The 18,477-nt window shown below is 42.9% G+C and overlaps 1 protein-coding gene across 1 annotated transcript in view; it reads right to left on the bottom strand.

Annotated features, from left to right (window-relative positions):
* phf1 (PHD finger protein 1) overlaps nt 1-18,477 on the bottom strand; it is an 84,109-nt gene that overhangs the window by 27,085 nt on the left and 38,547 nt on the right. The window contains 3 exon segments of the mRNA XM_034174273.1: nt 1,969-2,055; nt 2,748-2,866; nt 8,028-8,106. Of these exon segments, the coding sequence (XP_034030164.1) occupies nt 1,969-2,055; nt 2,748-2,866; nt 8,028-8,106 (285 nt within the window).

Raw genomic sequence — 18,477 nt, forward strand, 5'->3', positions numbered from 1 at the left:
CGTAAAACTTGTGCCAAATGCCAATGCGGCTTTGGCTGTACTGTGTGTGCATTTATGACTAATGGCCGTGCACGTGCACTACGTTTTCTCACAGTGGAGAGCGGCTGCTCCTTCTACCATGACTGCATCAAAATAAACAATTTACCACTTAAAAATAAACCATCATAACACGACATCACACTTATGTAAACTTTGCAATTAATCTGAGACTCCATTCTTAATGTTAGCAGCTATATTCAATTTTAGTGTGCACTGGGACGTTTTTTCTCAAAGCACATAAATGCTGTTGAAAATCCTTGGAAAAAATGATTACTCACAAGTACTCTGCTTACGGCAGTCTCCATAGCTGTTTATTGCGAATGCCGTATACTTTGAGCCCGGCCCAGGGTGCACAGGGTAATCCCAGTGTATCATTGGATGGTCATTAAGCCTAAATCTATATTGTCATGATTTCAGTGCGACATGTCCTCTGAACTTGTTAGCCTGCTCTAGCCACCAAAAGACAGTGTGTAGGGGCAACCACTAATTCCTATTCTTTTTTCTTCAGTCTTCTGGTCATGTTGCAAAGTATGTCCCTTTTGGACATCCATGAGAGGACCTTTTCTGACGTAAACATGGTGGACTCATTCAAGCTTATGAAAATACACTGATTTATTGTTGCAAGTAATTATACACTGATGAACAAATGATTATGGATGCTATATTCCATTTCTTCAAATAAACATCCCTAAATCCTACACGCTATAGCTTTACATGGTGGCAGCACGGTGGATTACTGGTTAGCACTAATGCCTCATAGCAAGAAGGTCGTGGAATCACTTCCCCCTCTTTCTGTGTGGAGTTTGCATGCTCTCCCCATGTCTGCGTGGGTTTCCTCCGGGCATTCCAGTTTCCTCCCACAATCAAAAACATGCTTATTTAGGGTCTGCTCCTTTCTCTGCCCCAGCGTCTCCACATCTGGAGTTTGTTACTGGGTGCCAGACTCTGAATGCCCACTGTTCCTAATGGTTGGATTGTGTCAAATTGTAATTAGGATGGGTTAAATGCATAGGACAAATTTTTTGCATACTATGTATGTGCAATGAATGGGGCAGCTCAGTGGCTTAGTGATTAGCACTGTTGCCTCACAGCAAGAAGGTCATGGGATTGATTCCCACCTGTAGCCTTTCTTTGTGGCATTTGCATGCTCTCCTCGTGTTTGTGTGGGTTTCCTCTGGGTGCTCGACTTCCTCCACACAAAGACATGCAGGTTAGGTGGACTGGAAACTTTAAATTGTCCGTAGGTGTGCGTGTGAATGTGTTTGTTTGTCTATATGTGCCCAAGCGACAGACTGGCGCCCTGTCCAGGGTGTACCCTGCCTGACGCCTTATGACTGCTGGGATAGCCCCCCCATGACCCTTAATTGGGGTAAACGGTTGAAGATGAGTGAGTAACGTATCAATGACACCAAAGGTCCTTAATATTATTATTTAAGGAAACCAACCTTATGTGAATAGTTTTTTGGGGAAAAAATTAAAATGGCTCATTCATTAATTTTCATGGGTCGTGGTGGCTGCAGACCAAGCAGCTCATCCCACACTTCCCTATCCTCGGCCAAGTCCTGTAACTATTCAACCACATCATCTGCAAAAAGCAGATACACCTCTGAGGTCATCAAACTGAACACCCTCTAGCTCCTGACTGTGCCTTGAAATCCCTTCCATGAATACCACAAACAGAACTGGTGAAAAGGGTCAGCCCTGACAGAGTCAAACACCCACCGGAAACAGGTCCAATGTAATGCAGAGAACGCAGACAAACCACCTACTTTGGTCATATAGAGGCCAAATGGTTGTTTTTTTTTTTTTTTTTTTGACATGCCACAATATAAACTTTTACTGTGATGGTTCAATACAGCAGCTCTTGTATGTGACCATATAATAACATAGTAAAAATTGTAAGAAATCAGCATAGTGAAGGTATCAAACCTGTTGCAGTGATGCAGAGTCCTTGAGAGAGCAGTATTTCCGTTGTAAGTGGTGTGGTACAGGGCAAGCATCCGCTTTGGGGGAGAGCTGTGGACAAAAGTTAAACACGTTTTCAACTTTAGAGCTAATCACATTTTCCTCTCGTCATGCTTTGGGCTCTCATGTGCCTTCTGGCACTCTCGCTGAAATTTCACATCATCTTTTGAAGAAATTCTTTCTCTGTGCCACTATGACACTGCCTAACTCATGATGCAACAGATAAAAGTTGCACTATGCACAGTTTCTCCAATCATAGCTGCAAAAGACTACAAACTCTTTCAGAGTTGTCTGGGGGTCTTGGTGGCTTTCCTCACTTGTCTCCTTCACAGTCACTCAGTTTTTTTTGAACTGCCTACTCCTGACAGATTTACTGTACATGGCCATACTGTTTGTATTTCTTAATGACAGAAGTAAATGAAGCCTAAGACATATGCAGTGACATACTTCCATCACACCGAATGCGGCTGCTTCATCTTGGAACCTTTTGTAGTTTTTGGCCTTTTTTTCTTGCTTGTTAGAATGACTGAGAAAAGGGAGTTTTTCCTTGGCATGGCTGCCATTGTGCTTGCTCATGGGGAGGGTAAGCGCTACCTTAGCTTTTGTGTCTAACAATATGACTACATAATTATATCAAATTAACGTTTTTGGGTGGATGCAGATGAACAGACCATTTACCCCCCACCAAATCACTGCACCTTTGCTACACTAACAATTTCACAAGATGGCAAAACACTCCTCACCTCAAATTGCCAAACTCGTCTTCTGACTTCCTGGAGCTGCAAAGGCTGGCCCCACCCATGTACCCATGGCAACATGGCAGCAGGTCAATGGAGTTGACATCACCTGGGGGTGGACAAGCCTGGGCACAGGGGAAACATGCAGATCTCAGTTTATGCTTGAATATCAACATAGAGTGTGCTGATTGTGCATTGTTCAGTTACACATAAATTCTACAGATGAAAGTTTCACAGCACTGACAACATATCCAGATATTGGTGTTGCAGACCGACCTTCAGTCATTACATCCACCAAGGACATAATAAAATCAATGGTGTTTATTTATATGGGGGAGGTGATGGTCAAGTGGTTAAGGTGTTGGGCTTGAGACCAGAAGATCCTGGGTTCAAATCCCCGCCTGACTGGAAAATCACTAAGGGCTCTTGGGCAAGGTCTTTAATCCCCTATTGCTCCCGGTGTGTAGTGAGCGCCTTGTATGGCAGCACCCTGACATCGGGGTGAATGTGAGGCATAATTGTAAAGCGCTTTGAGCGTCTGATGCAGATGGAAAAGCGCTATATAAATGCAGTCCATTTATTTGTCTGTTAGCAGGATTACAACAAAACTGCACAGATTGATGAAATTTTCACCACAGATAGATATTAGGCCAAGGAAGACTCCATTAATTTTTGGAGGCGATCCAGGAACTGGATCTGCATCACCTCCAAAATTTAATGGAGAATTCATAAAGATTTTACTTTAAGCTTTGAAGGATTACGCAAAAAAAAAAAAAAAAACTTCATGGATTCTCACCAAATTTGCACAACAAATAGATTTTAGGGCATGGAAAACTCCACTGAATTTTTTCCGTGTGGCGCTCCGTGCCCACCGCTGATCATCACCAATCACTAACGACATTATTAAACACATATATCACCTCCATGCACACTGTAAAACTTAAAGTTCAGAACCATAAACATTCGAGAGAGCCAGCTGCACAGACTTTTTGAGTTTATTCATCTTAAAAATGTTAGTTCGGTCACCATCTAGTTAACATTTTAAAGTTAATAAGTAAAGTTTATTTGTATAGCACCTTTCAAGATAAAATCACAAAGTGCTTTACAGTAATTTGAGAAACGCAGAAATAAAAACACAAACTAAAAATAGCAATAACTTAAATGTAGTTAAAAGCAAGCCTATACAATAGTGAAGCAGATAAGTATGATTTCTGGCCAGAATTGTTCACTTGGTGATGCAAGCATCAAATGTGGCATGAATGTTCTTCATAAATCAGTGTTTCAGAAAAAAGTGCTGGCCACTTGAAAATCCAATATGGCGGCCAGGTCAATGAAGAATTACACAGGGGTCAAAATCTAAATACGCTCAAATCATATTGAAAAGTATAACACATTATTTGTCTGATCATAAATATTCCAAAAAGGTATAGTTTGGACTATTTATGTCTGACTGTTATGGAGTTATGAGGTAAAAACAGCAAGAATGGTGACAAAGGTCAGTTTCAGTTTGTATAGGGGTCAAAAAATAAAGTTGCATCAATTTTTATAAAATGTGATGCAAATTATTGGTTGAGTTAACAGGGTTTTAAAAAGGAATAGTTTGCACCATGTGTCATGCTCAGTTGTCACATTACAGGGTAACATCTGTCACATGCCATAGAATCCAGTGGACGTCGACATTGTTTGACATTTACTTTGCAAACCAAGCATTCAACACAGTCAAAACTATTCCATTTATTAATCCTATTAGTTCAACCAATAATTTGCACTAAGTTTTACCAAAATTGGGGCAACTTTAACTTTTGACTCCTGTACAAACTGAAAATGACCTTTGTCAACATTCTTACTGTTTTTATCCCATAACTCCAGAACATTCAGTCATAGATCATCCAAACTATACCTTTTTGCAATCGTTGTGACCAGACACATAATGTGGTATAGCTTTCAATATGATTGGAGCATTTTTAGATTTTGACCCCTGTGCAAGTCTTCATTGACTCCTACCTGGCTGGCATATTGGATTTTCAAGTGGCCAGCACTTTTTCCTCAAACACTGATTTATGAAGAACATCCATGTCAAATCTGATGCTTGCATCACCAAGTTATCTGCTGCACTACAAATGGGTCTTGAGCTTCTCCTTAAAAGTTCCAACAGAGTCCACAGAATGTAGGTGTAGTGGTAGTGCATTCCACAGTTTGGGAGCCTCCTTTGGGCTTCAGCCTTGACCTTGGTACAACCAACAGATTCTGGACCTCCAAGGACCTTAGAGACCTGCTTGTCACATAAGGGTGCAACAGTTCACTGATGTAGAGTGGCATTTGACCGTACAAAGCTCCAAAAGTCATCAATATTTTAAATTACAGTTTGAACCAAATTGGGAGCCAGTGCTAAAGGGACATAATGGATGATACATGAGACCACTTAGATGACCTTGTAAGGTGCCTTGCAACCAGTGGTGGGCACAGTTCAGCTAATCCGATAGCAGATAATTATCAAAGCTAATGTTTTTGCTATTGAATTAGCTTTTCAGATAAGTTTTAAAACCATCATCGGACGAATTATCTTCCAATAAATTTAGTTCCGATAACTTTCGGTCCGATAACATTTGCTGGTAAAGTTTATCGGTCAAAAACATTTGTAAACCCTAAAATCAAACATTTTAATCCGTTTGTTGTGTGTTTATAGCCACCGAGCAGACTGGCTGCTTGTCGCTTACAGATGGCGTCATCATTAAGTGCAAAACGTGATTGGCCAGTCAGGTAGTGTAGTTCAGGTTCACCTTGGACGTTACAGTGACTTGTCCACTCGACACAAAAACAAAACAGACTAATTTTTATTTTTATTTTATTTTATTTCTTTGTGGCTGTAATTTAATCACCAAGACTCGCTGGGAGAGAGGAGCTTTCATGGTGCAGCTGTGTGTACAGAGGGAGGGACTTTTCTTCATGTTTAGACACTGTTTTGGATTTTTAAAAAGGGTGCTTTATGTGGATTATCTATTCAGATGTATCCCACTGAAACTAACAGATAAGAATTTATATTTACTATGTGTATATTATTCTGCCAATCAATGCATTAACGGATGTATTTCAGTTGTTGTTTAAGCGTCAGGGTTCAAAACGTGAAAAAGCGGCAGCTTTTAGCTCGTAAATGACGGTCTAATACTATCTAATACCAAGATAAACTGTGACTTCTAATACTGTGTGTTACTGCTTTTGAAAGATGATGACAGTGTTTGGGGGTTTATTTTTTATTTATTCATTTTTCATGTGTTCTTTGTGTTTGTGATCCTTGAATTTACCCAGCAGCCCCTGCGGCATTTAAAGTGAAACTGGTTTATCAGAAGCCAACAGTGTAATGTGATGTGGCCGCATCCAAATCAATACTAACAGTGATCAGTTATCGGTTACCTGTAATAAAGATAATTTTTTAGCAGTTTATCAGTTTATCATCATAAAAGATAACTTTTCAGTTATCTGATTAATGGTTATCAAAGCTAACTTTTTGGTTCGCTGTGCCCACCACTGCTTGCAACCGCATTCTGAACCGTTTGTAGGCGGTCCAGCGAAGACTTACTGAGGCTAGGAAACAGTGAATTACAGTAATCAAGACGTGAAGAAATAAAGGTATGAATGATCTGTTCCAGCTCAACTTGAGACTCAGGCAATGTTTCGTAAATGAAAGAAGCATGATTGCTCAAGACGGGTAACATCTGTGTCAAATTTGAAAGCCTGGTCAATTGTAACACCCAGATTTCTGACTGCTAAGCAGAGGTGCAGAAGTTACTGTCAAGTCATTCTCAAGTCATCAATCTGCAATTCCCAAGTTAAGTCTCAAGTCAGCTTGCAAACAATTGGTAGTCATTATGACTTGAGATTTGACTTGGGACTTGCTGATTCATGATGAGAGTGACTTGATGGTTACTTCGTCCCAGCTCTGCTGCTAAGTGAACAAAAGAGGACAGAGAGCCAAGGTTCTTAATCACAGAGGGAACAAACTCATCAGGGGCACAAACAACTACTTCAGTTTTTGCTGTATTAAGTGACAAATAGTTAGCGGCCATCTCATTTTTAATTACATTAATACAGTTTTGAAGAACTGATACATCAGAAACCGTTTGTGGAGTAAAGGAGATGTAAAGCTGTATATGCCATCTGCATAACAATGATATGAAACATCATAAGTAAACTCCATAATTTGTGCAGCTGATAGCCTGAGATTTTTCTGTTTTGCCCGCTTCTTTTTTGTTTTTTTACAGTGTAGCGCCACATGGAGTTGGCTGGTAAGTGAGGTGGAATTCTTGACACATCAACTGACAAGCAAAAATATGAAAACGTCATCAGACCCATCATTCTCCAAATTGTCATCTGAGGGGACACCAAGGCAGCATTTCTCATCGCTGCATTGTGACAAATGGTACCACACCTTACCCATTATCATTCCTTTCCAAAGCATTACTGTTAGGACAGAAGATGATTATTCTGTGGCCTTAGTAGACTCCTGTACCTTTAAATGGATGTGCTCTGTCAGTGCTGCACTGTCAAGGTGCCAGCACCACCTGGCCAAACTGTAATCGACTGCAAAGTGCACTTGGAAGCGATCCCAGGCTATGCATATCAGCATTCTTTCCCATCTCACTTCTACAGTATAACAAACCTGCTCCCTCCAAGATGGGTGGAGATTAGCATCAATCAGAGGGACACAATGGGCCTGGATGTGCCAGAGTGAAAACGAGAGCTCTGTGGAGCATATTGTTCCAGGATTACTGTATGCATGCATACACAAATCAGAGTGTTATGTAGGAGGACACAGTACAATGGGCGCTTATGGTTAAGAATGCAGTAAAAATAGTAACGTCCACGTGTGATGCCAAGTGTTTCAAGGAGATCCGCTGGGAATTGGGTTTGATGATCATGATAAGCGAACTGCTGAACTGCAGATGTTGATGAAACACGAGCAGGTTTGTGTGCAGCTGAATTTGTACAAAGCAGAGCGTCTGAATTATACATTTAGCTGAGCTAAAGATGTGACGCCCCATCGCTTACGGTACCTTACGTAAGCATGCACTCCAAAACACATTCCCGGCAGCAAACAGGAGCAGAGATGCCCTGAATGTTAAAGGATATGAATACAGATCTCAACTGTGAAGTGAGCCGTCATCACTGTGTCAGAGTGACAGGTTATTTGGATAGCAGTGAACTGTTTTGCTAGAGTGCATATCAAGGAAAAAAAAAAAAACAGAGGTGCTTGTAGCTCAGTCCAGAATTGGAGACAGAGGCACTGACCTGTGTCTCCATGATGTGCCGCTTTGATTTACGTGACTCTGGCCCCCCGACTCTCCTCTGGCAGGGTATTGACAGTGGGCTGAAGTGAACAAAAACACACATAAATTCATATTAACACAAGCATTAACATATTATCACACTCACACTCATCGTGCCAGGGGACAACTTGCTTTTTACCACAAACCTCCACCAACACTATAGTTTCCAATTCCACAAATTTTAACCTTGGAAAAAATTTTCAAGGTCAAATTGCTATTAGAAGTGGCTTTTCATAAGCCAAAATACAAAAATATAGATCAAAAGGGTTTTTCAATGTTAAAAACAATCACATATCTGTTCAATATGGATCAGATGTGGATCAAACTTAGTCTTCATTGAGATTGTCAGTTTGCACCTCATTGTCACAAATGAGACTGATTGAGGCACTTTTGACTGAGATATAATGCAAAATGTACATCAAATAGGCTTTTCAATATTAAATTCAACTGTCCACAAAAATCCACCTCACTTTAAAATAAGAGTGTGATTAGGGCACGATTGATTAAGATATAATGTAAAATATACTTTAAAATGGAGTTTTCAATGTTAAAGTTAAATGCCACAAAATCTGTAATCTGGATCAGATCCAGATCAAACGTTGTCAGATGACAAAAGATGCCATCCTACATAACGCTTTCAAATATGAAAGAAATTTGATATTTTTTGTCACAGTTATGAATTTTTGAAAATTTGTGTTAAAGATATGGATTTTTCCAATTTTCCAAGAATTTTCCTGTCTTTGCCCTTTGCTCTATGACCATGAAAACTGAATCACTTCTTGCCTATTAGGATATGAATCTTCAGTTAAAAAAAAAAAAAATCATAACAATATATGAAAACTGTGGGCTCCGGGGTGTTCACAAACAGACAGACAGGCGTAATAACATAACTTTGTTGGTGGTGATAATAAATACAACAGCAGTGTGCTGATGTATTCAACGCCTGCGTTGACACTCAAACCATGAAATCACATTGGGACATATCTGCATATGTATTGTATAGGAAAAATACAAATCCAATTAAAGTGGTGTCACAGCACAAAATAAAGCCAATCATATAGGATGTCTGTTTGGGAATGCAGATGTTCAAAGTGTTGGTGTGAGTAGAATGCCCAACCTGATGTCAGAGCACTGGGTTCAGTCCTGGAGTTGCGGATATATTCCAAAACCCCAGAGTTAGTATGCCATGTTGGCTCTGCACAACAGAAGATGGCTGGACACATTTAATTACGAAGTTCTTGAAGCCTGAGAACGTGCTGCTCTCAGCCATAGGCTGTTTGTAATGTCCGTAGTCCAGATGTCTAGTAATCCATGGTGAAACTTTGAGCCTGAGCCAGGAGCCTAGGGGGGAAAGGAGCCTGAGCTTGTGCGGGAGGTTGAGAGATACCGACTAGAGATAGTCGGGCTCACCTCCACGCACAACTCCAACTCCTGGAGAGGGGCTGGACGCTTCATTTTTCTGGCGTCGCCCACGGGGAGAGGCGGAGAGCTGGGGTCGCATTGCTTATTGCTCCCCAGCTCAGTCGCCAAGTGTTGGAATTCACTCCGGTGAACGAGAGGGTCATGTCCCTACGCCTTCGGGTCGGGGACAGGTCTCTCACCGTTGTCTCGGCCTACGGGCCGAGCAGCAGTGCAGAGTACCCGACCTTCCTGGAGTCCCTGGGAGGGGTACTAGATAGCGCTCCGACTGGGGACTCCATTGTTCTCCTGGGGGATTTCAACGCCCACGTGGGCGGCGACAGTGAGACCCGGAGGGGGGTGAGCGGGAAGCACGGCCTCCCCGATCTGAACCCGAGTGGTGTTCAGTTGTTGGACTTCTGTGCTAGTCACAGTTTGTCCATCACGAACACCATGTTCGAGCACAAGGGTGTCCATAAGTGCACGTGGCACCAGGACACCCTGAACCGGAGGTCGATGATCGACTTTGTAGTCGTATCATCTGATCTTTGGTCACGTGTCTTGGACACTCGAGTGAAGAGAGGGGCAGAGCTGTCGACTCATCACCACCTGGTGGTGAGTTGGATCCGCTGGGAGGGTAGGAAGCCGGTCAGACCTGGCAGGCCCAAACATATCGTGAGGGTCTGCTGGGAATGACTGGCGGAACCCTCTGTCAGCAAGGTCTTCATCTCCCACCTCCGGGAGAGCTTCTCCCAGATCCCGGGGGAGGTTGGAGACATGGAGTCCGAGTGGACCATGTTCTCCACCTCCATTGTCGATGCGGCTGCTTGTAGCTGTGGTCGCAAGGTCTCTGGTGCCTGTCGCGGCGGCAATCCCCCAACCCGGTGGTGGACACCGGAAGTAAGGGATGCCGTCAAGCTGAAGAAGGAGTCCTACTTATCTTTGTTGGTAGGTGGGACCCCAGAGGCAGCTGACAGGTACCGGCAGGCCAAGCGTGCCGCAGCCCGTGTGGTCGCAGAGGCAAAAACTCGGGTCTGGGAGGAGTTCGGGGAGGCTATGAAGGACGACTATCAGTTGGCCTCGAAGAGATTCTGGCAAACTGTCCGACGCCTCAGGAGGCAGAGGCAGCTCTCCACCAGCACTGTTTACGGTGCGGGTGGGGAGCTGTTGATCCTGACTGGGGATGTTGTCGGGCGGTGGAAGGAGTACTTCGAGGATCTCCTCAATCCCATCGTCACGTCTTCCGAAGAGGAAGCAGAGACTGGGGACTCAGAGGCGGACTCATCCATTACCCAGGCCGAAGTCACCGAGGTGGTTAGAAAGCTCCTCGGTGGCAAGGCTCCTGGGGTGGATGAAATCCGTCCTGAGTACCTTAAGTCTCTGGATGTTGTGGGGCTGTCTTGGCTGACACGCCTCTGCAACATCGCGTGGCGATCGGGGACAGTGCCTCTGGATTGGCAGACCGGGGTGGTGGTCCCTCTGTTTAAGAAGGGGGACCGGAGGGTGTGTTCCAACTATAGGGGGATCACACTCCTCAGCCTCCCCGGTAAGGTCTATTCCAGAGTACTGGAGAGGAAATTCGACCGATGGTCAAACCTCGGATTCAGGAGGAGCAGTGTGGTTTTCGTCCTGGTCGCGGCACACTGGACCGGCTCTACACGCTCCATCGGGTGCTCGAGGGTTCATGGGAGTTTGCCCAACCAGTCCACATGTGTTTTGTGGATCTGGAGAAGGCGTTCGACCGTGTCCCTCGGGGCACCCTGTGGGGAGTGCTCCGGGAGTACGGGGTCCAGGGTCCTTTGCTAAGGGCTATCCGGTCCCTGTACGACCGCAGCAGGAGCTTGGTTCGCATTGCCAGTAGTAAGTCAAACATGTTTCCAGTGCACGTTGTCCTCCGCCAGGGCTGCCCTTTGTCACCGGTTCTGTTCATTATTTTTATGGACAGAATTTCTAGGCGCAGCCAGGGTGCAGAGGGGATCTGGTCTGGAAACCACAAAATCTCGTCTCTGCTGTTTGCGGACGATGTGGTTCTGTTGGCTTCGTCAAATCAGGACCTTCAGCGTGCACTGGGGCGGTTTGCAGCCGAGTGTGAAGCGTCCAGGATGAAAATCAGCACCTCCAAATCCGAGGCCATGGTTGTCGACCGGAAAAAGGTGCTTTGCCCTCTTCAGGTCGGTGGAGTGTCCTTGCCTCAAGTGGAGGAGTTTAAGTATCTCAGGGTCTTGTTCACGAGTGAGGGACGGATGGAGCGTGAGATCGATAGACGGATCGGTGCAGCATCTGCAGTGATGCGGTCGCTGTATCGAACCGTCGTGATGAAGAGAGAGCTGAGTAGGGGGGCAAAGCTCTCGATTTACTGATCGATCTACGTTCCGATCCTCACCTATGGTCATGAGATTTGTCTCATGACCGAAAGAATGAGATCGCGAGTACAAACGGCCGAGATGAGTTTCCTCCGCAGGGTGGCTTGGCGCTCCCTTAGAGATAGGGTGAGGAGCTCGGTCACTCGGGAGGAGCTCGGAGTCGAGCCGCTGCTCCTCCACGTCGAAAGGAGTCAGTTGAGGTGGCTCGGGCATCTTTTCCGGATGCCCCCTGGACGCCTTGCTGGAGAGGTGTTCCGGGCACGTCCCACTGGGAGGAGGCCCCAGGGAAGACCCAGGACACGCTGGAGGGACTACATCTCTCGGCTGGCTTGGGAACGCCTTGGGGTTCCCCCGGAGGAGCTGGGGGAGGTGTGTGTGGATCGGGAGGTCTGGGCGGCTTTGCTTGAGCTGCTGCCCCCGCGACCCGACTCCGAATAAAGCGGAAGAAAATGGATGGATGGATGGAACTTTTATTTGGCTGCAGTTTACTTTGACAGTTAATGTCAACAGCTGATACCATTAGCATGTAAATTAAAAGGCAACTGCACAGAAGTCAATATCAAATGTGGTGATTTCCACATTGAGCGCTGTGCACACACGCCAAACTTACACGACCTGTACAGACACATCCTGCCAGCTTTAAACATGCACACACAGCGATCACTCAAAACTGAACAACCCCAAACTAGCTCTAATTCATAACCTAACAATATAAGTGTTTTGAAATGATTAAGTCTGGGAGCATGCTCTGGTGTTGCACTTTGCCTCATCCACAACACCATCAAACTGCCTTGGGCCCCGGATGGCAACCACCCAGGCAAACAACTGTTCCATCCCCACCTCTCAAATGTCATCACCTATCTGCCACAGCCAAGTGAAACTTTGGCATACCCTTGGTCTTCTCCAGCCACTGGGGTCCTCAACACTCAGGCACCTATCATACACAAAGAAACATGCCACATGGTCAGAATATCAAAGCTGACACTCAGTCACAATGCAAGTAATACTCCTCATCTGAGTCCCCCCCAATAACCACTCATATGACACAAAGTCATTTCAGCGGCACCCAAGGATCCTCCGAAGTGACCTGATAGTAAAGACTTCCAGCCCTCGCCTTAGGTTACTGGCTAGCGTTCAATTCTCACAACCATATAGTAAAACAGGAAGTACCAGGACTCTAAAGAACTGGACCTTTGCTTTGCTGCAAAGATATCGGAATCACAAAACACCTCTCTCTAGCAACCTCATGACTCCATAATCTCTTCAAAGGCATCTCTTGATCTCCCAGTGTGAGGACCCAGACATGAATGCCACAGCCAAGATAGGTGAATGTCTCTACAAATTCAACATTTTCTATTTCCCAGTCCAGGAAGTCATTACAAACCTGGGTCTTATGCTTTGTTCAGACTGCCAGTTTACATCAGATTTAAATACACTGAAAAAAAAAAATATAAACACAACACTTTTGTTTTTGCTCCCATTGCTCATGAGCTGAACTCAAAATCTAAAACATTTTCTATATACACAAAAGAAATATTGTTCACAAATCTGTCTAAATCTGTGTTAGTGAGCACTTCTCCTTTGCTGCGATAATCCATCCCACCTCACAGGTATGGCACATCAAGATGCTGATTAGACGGCATGATTATTGTACATGTGTGCCTTAGGCTGGCCACAATAAGGCTTCACACACATGTACTCAGTCTTGCTCCTACTGACTTTCATTCCCCTGCTCTCCAGAGTGTATCTCCACATTTCCAGGCCACATGACCTCAAACATTATAGTCCATGGAGACTCCTGTCTGATCTCATCTGTCAACCTGCCCATCACCACTGTGAACAAGAAAGGACTCAAACCTGATCCTTGGTGTAATCCCACCTTCACCTTGAATGAATCTATCATTCCTACTGCGCATCTCACCACAGTCACACTATCCTTGTACATGTCCTCTACTACCATCACATACTTCTCTGCCACTTCAGACTTCCTCATACAATACCACAACTCTTCTCTTTCCTTCAGCTTCCACCATTTGATCCTTTATTGAGCTCTGACTCTCTTCCTCTTCTTCACTTCTAAAGTCATGCTACAAACCACCATTTGATGCTGTCTGTCACCAGTGACAGGGCTTTATTTTTTGAGTGACATTTAACCAGACCAATGACATGTGAATCTTACACACTGAATCATCAGGAGATGTCTGCTTTATAAGCTTACACAGGAATTCAATGGAGGCAAGAGAACTCATGCCGTGTGGCTGCAAACCAACAAATTTCAATAAATTTAAGCAACATTATCTGAGAAAACAGAGAGAAAACACCCTAAACTTGAAAATCGGCATGATGGTGCTGAGAATGTAACAACCTGGTGCTGCGCCATGTTTTTACTGCTTTGGGAGAGCCCTGAAAGGTGGCATGTTTATATGTATACACGACACTTAATGAAGGGCAACAAAGCCCAAACGAAACAAGAAATCTGGACTTTTGTTGACTTCCTCTGGCATCGTTTAATCTTTGCGCAACTTCATTCCTGCAGCTGGTGCGTCGACAGGATTTTTAAACTGTTGAAAAATTTGAACAAATGCTGCCGAAAAAAAACCTCATTTCATCCACACCGTATTTCATTTTCCTGTCGTTCTTTACGGTTTCTTATTGTTTGCTTAGTTTTTGTAACGTTAGCATTTAGTTTGTTTAGTTTAGTTAATTATGTTGTCGGACGGAGCAGCAGCTGAAATGCAATACAAGTGCTCAAGACTCCAGAGCATATGATGCATGTGTTATGTGTTTCAGGCGTGAGGTATCATCACAGCATTTTCTGTTTTTTTTGGGGGGGGGTTTTTAGGTGATTTTACATGTACCTTTGGGTGTGCATGCCTACATTTTTTACTTTCTTTCCTTCTGTAAGTGTGGTGAAAGGTACCAGATGTAACAAACCAAAATGGATTTGCAAAAATACAATTTAAATTGCATTTCAAACTACCTACGAATGAGGCTTGAAACATATGGGGGAAAAAAAAAAACTGTTGTCGTATGACTTCTGACTTTGGTGATGATGGTGGATTATTGTTTTCCCCTAATTTTACATTGACCACACTGAAAGTAATTGTATGTCTGAGAACATAAGCTGGTGCCATGGCTCTCATCCATGACACTATGAAACTGCTCTGGATCCTGCCTAGTAACCATCCATGTGGACCACTAACCCATCCCCACCGCCCACAAGTAGCCATCTATCTACCAAGTAATACATGGGTTGCCATAGTGACATAATTTAAATTCTGTCATAGTGCAGGCAGTCATTCTCATCTAACTGTATTTAAGTAACCATTCTTCTGACACAGTCATTCCAGCTTTACCCAAACATTCTTCAGATAGACTTGGTACCAAAGACATCCAGTCAATGCCTTAGATCACTAGTTAAAAGTCCAGATCTCAGAAATATAGAGTAAGACAGGAAGCACTATAACTTTGAAGACGTGAACTCTTGTCACCTGCAAAAATATCAGCATTACCAAACATCTGTCAAACAACCTCAGGATTTCATAAACTGTCCCCAAACATAACTTCAGGTAAACAACCTCATGATTTCATAAACTGTCCCCAGATGGAACTTCAGATAAACAACCTCATGATTTCATAAACTGTTCCAAGACATAACTTCAGGTAAACAATCTCATGATTTCATAAACTGTCCTGAGACATAACTTTAGGTAAACAACCTTGTGATTTAATAAACTGTTCCCTGATGTAACTTCATGTAAATAACCTCATGATTTTATAAACTGTTCCCAGATGGAACTTCAGATAAACAACCTCATGATTTCATAAACTGTCCCAAGACATAACTTTAGGTAAACAACCTTGTGATTTCATAAATTGTTCCCAGATGTAACTTCATGTAAAACAACCTCATGATTTCATAAACTGTTCCCAGATATAACTTCAGGTAAACAACTTCATGATTTCATAAACTGTTCCCAGATATACAGTGGCATGTTAACGTTTGGGCACCCCTGATGATTTCCATGATTTTCCTTTATAAATCATTCCTTGTTTGGATCAGCAATTTCAGTTAAATATATCATATAGCAGACAAACACAATATTTGAGAAGTGAAATGAAGTTTATAGGATTTACAGAAAGTGTGCAATAATTATTTAAACAAAATTGGGCAGGTGCATAAATTTGGGCACCCAACAGAAAAAATACATCAATATTTAGGAGATCCTTCTTTTGCAGAAATAACAGCCTCTAAATGCTTCCTATAGCTTCCAATCAGAGTCTGGATTCTGCTTGAAGGTATTTTGGACCATTCTTCTTTACAAAACCTCTCTAGTTCAGTCAGGTTTGTTGGTTTCTGAGCATGGACAGCCTGCTTAAAATCACACCACAGATTTTCAATAATATTCAGGTCTGGGGGCTGAGATGGCCATTCCAGAATGTTGTACTTGTTCCTCTGCATGAATGCCTTAGTAGATTTTGAGCAGTGTTTAGGGTCGTTGTCTTGTTGAAAGATCCAGCCCCGGTGCAACTTCAACTTTGTCACTGATTCTTGAACATTGTTCTCAAGAATCTGCTGATATTGACTGGAATCCATGTGACCCCCAACTTTAACAAGGCTCCCAGTACCTGCACACAGCCACACAGCATGATGGAACCACCTCCAAATTTTACTGTAGCTAGCAAGTGTTTTTCTTGGAATGCTGTGTTCTTTTTCAGCCATGCATACTGCCCCTCGTTATGTCCAAATAACTCAATTTTAGTTTCATCAGTCCACAGCACCTTATTCCAAAATTAAGCTGGCTTGTCCAAATGTGCTTTAGCATACCTCAAGCAATTCTGTTTGTGGGGTGTACGCAGAAAAGGCTTCCTCTGCATTACTCTCTCATTGTGCAAAGTGTGCTGTACTGTGTAACGATGCACAGAGACACTATCTGCAGCAAGATCATGTTGTAGGTCTTTGGAGCAAATCTGTGGGTTGACTATGACTGTTCGCACCATCCTTTGCTTCAGTTTTTTTCTTGCCACTTCAGGCCTTAACTAGTACTGTGCCTGTGGTCTTCCATTTCCTCACTATGTTCCTCACAGTGGAAACTGACAGCTCAAACCTCTGATAGCTTTTTGTATCCTTCCCCGAAACCATGATGTTGAAAAATCTTTGTTTTCAGGTCATTTGAGAGTTGTTTAGAGGGTCCCATGTTGCCACTCATTAGAAGAGATGCAAAGAGGAGAAACATTTGTAAATGGCCACCTTAAATACCCTTTCTCAGGATTGGATTCATCTGTGTAGGGAGGTCAAGGGTCAATGAGCTTACCAAACCAGTTTTGTGTTCCAATAATTAGTGCTAAATGTATTCAAATCAATAAAATGACAAGGGTGCCCAAATATATGCACCTGCCTAATTTTGTTTGAATAATTATTGCACACTTTCTGTAAATACTATAAACTTCATTTCACTTCTCAAATATCAGTGTGTTACTCTGGTATATGGTATATTTAGCTGAAATTTCTGATCCAGACAACCAATGATTTAAAAAGGAAAATCATGAAAATCAGTGGTGCCCAAACTTTTGCATACAACTGTAACTTTAGGTAAACAACCTCATGATTTCATAAACTATTGTGAGACGTAACTTCATGTACAACCTCATTATTTCATAAACTGTCTCCAGACATAACTTCAGGTAAACAACCTTGTGTTTTCATAAACTGTTCCCAGATGGCACTTCAGATAAACAACCTCATGATTTCATAACCTGTTCACAGATATAACCCCAGGTAAACAACCTCATCATCTCCTAAACTACAACCCCTGGCAAAAATTATGGAATCACCGGCCTCGGAGGATGTTCATTCAGTTGTTTAATTTTGTAGAAAAAAAGCAGATCACAGACATGACACAAAACTAAAGTCATTTTAAATGGCAACTTTCTGGCTTTAAGAAACACTATAAGAAATCAGGAAAAAAAACTGTGGCAGTCAGTAACGGTTACTTTTTTAGACCAAGCAGAGGGAAAAAAATATGGAATCACTCAATTCTGAGGAAAAAATTCTGGAATCATGAAAAACAAAAGAACGCTCCAACACATCACTAGTATTTTGTTGCACCACCTCTGGCTTTTATAACAGCTTGCAGTCTCTGAGGCATGGACTTATGAGTGACAAACAGTACTCTTCATCAATCTGGCTCCAACTTTCTCTGATTGCTGTTGCCAGATCAGCTTTGCAGGTTGGAGCCTTGTCATGGACCATTTTCTTCAACTTCCACCAAAGATTTTCAATTGGATTAAGATCCGGACTATTTGAAGGCCAAGTCCATGCCTCAGAGACTGCAAGCTGTTATAAAAGCCAGAGGTGGTGCAACAAAATACTAGTGATGTGTTGGAGCGTTCTTTTGTTTTTCATGATTCCATAATTTTTTCCTCAGAATTGAGTGATTCCATATTTTTTTCCCTCTGCTTGGTCTAAAAAAGTAACTGTTACTGATTGCCACAATTTTTTTTCTTGATTTCTTATAGTGTTTCTTAAAGCCAGAAAGTTGCCATTTGAAATGACTTTAGTTTTGTGTCATGTCTGTGATCTGCTTTTTTTTCTACAAAATTAAACAACTGAATGAACATCCTCCGAGGCCGGTGATTCCATAATTTTTG

Source organism: Thalassophryne amazonica, chromosome 7 (genome assembly GCF_902500255.1).
Source record: "Thalassophryne amazonica chromosome 7, fThaAma1.1, whole genome shotgun sequence".
In the NCBI taxonomy this organism is placed as follows: domain Eukaryota; kingdom Metazoa; phylum Chordata; class Actinopteri; order Batrachoidiformes; family Batrachoididae; genus Thalassophryne; species Thalassophryne amazonica.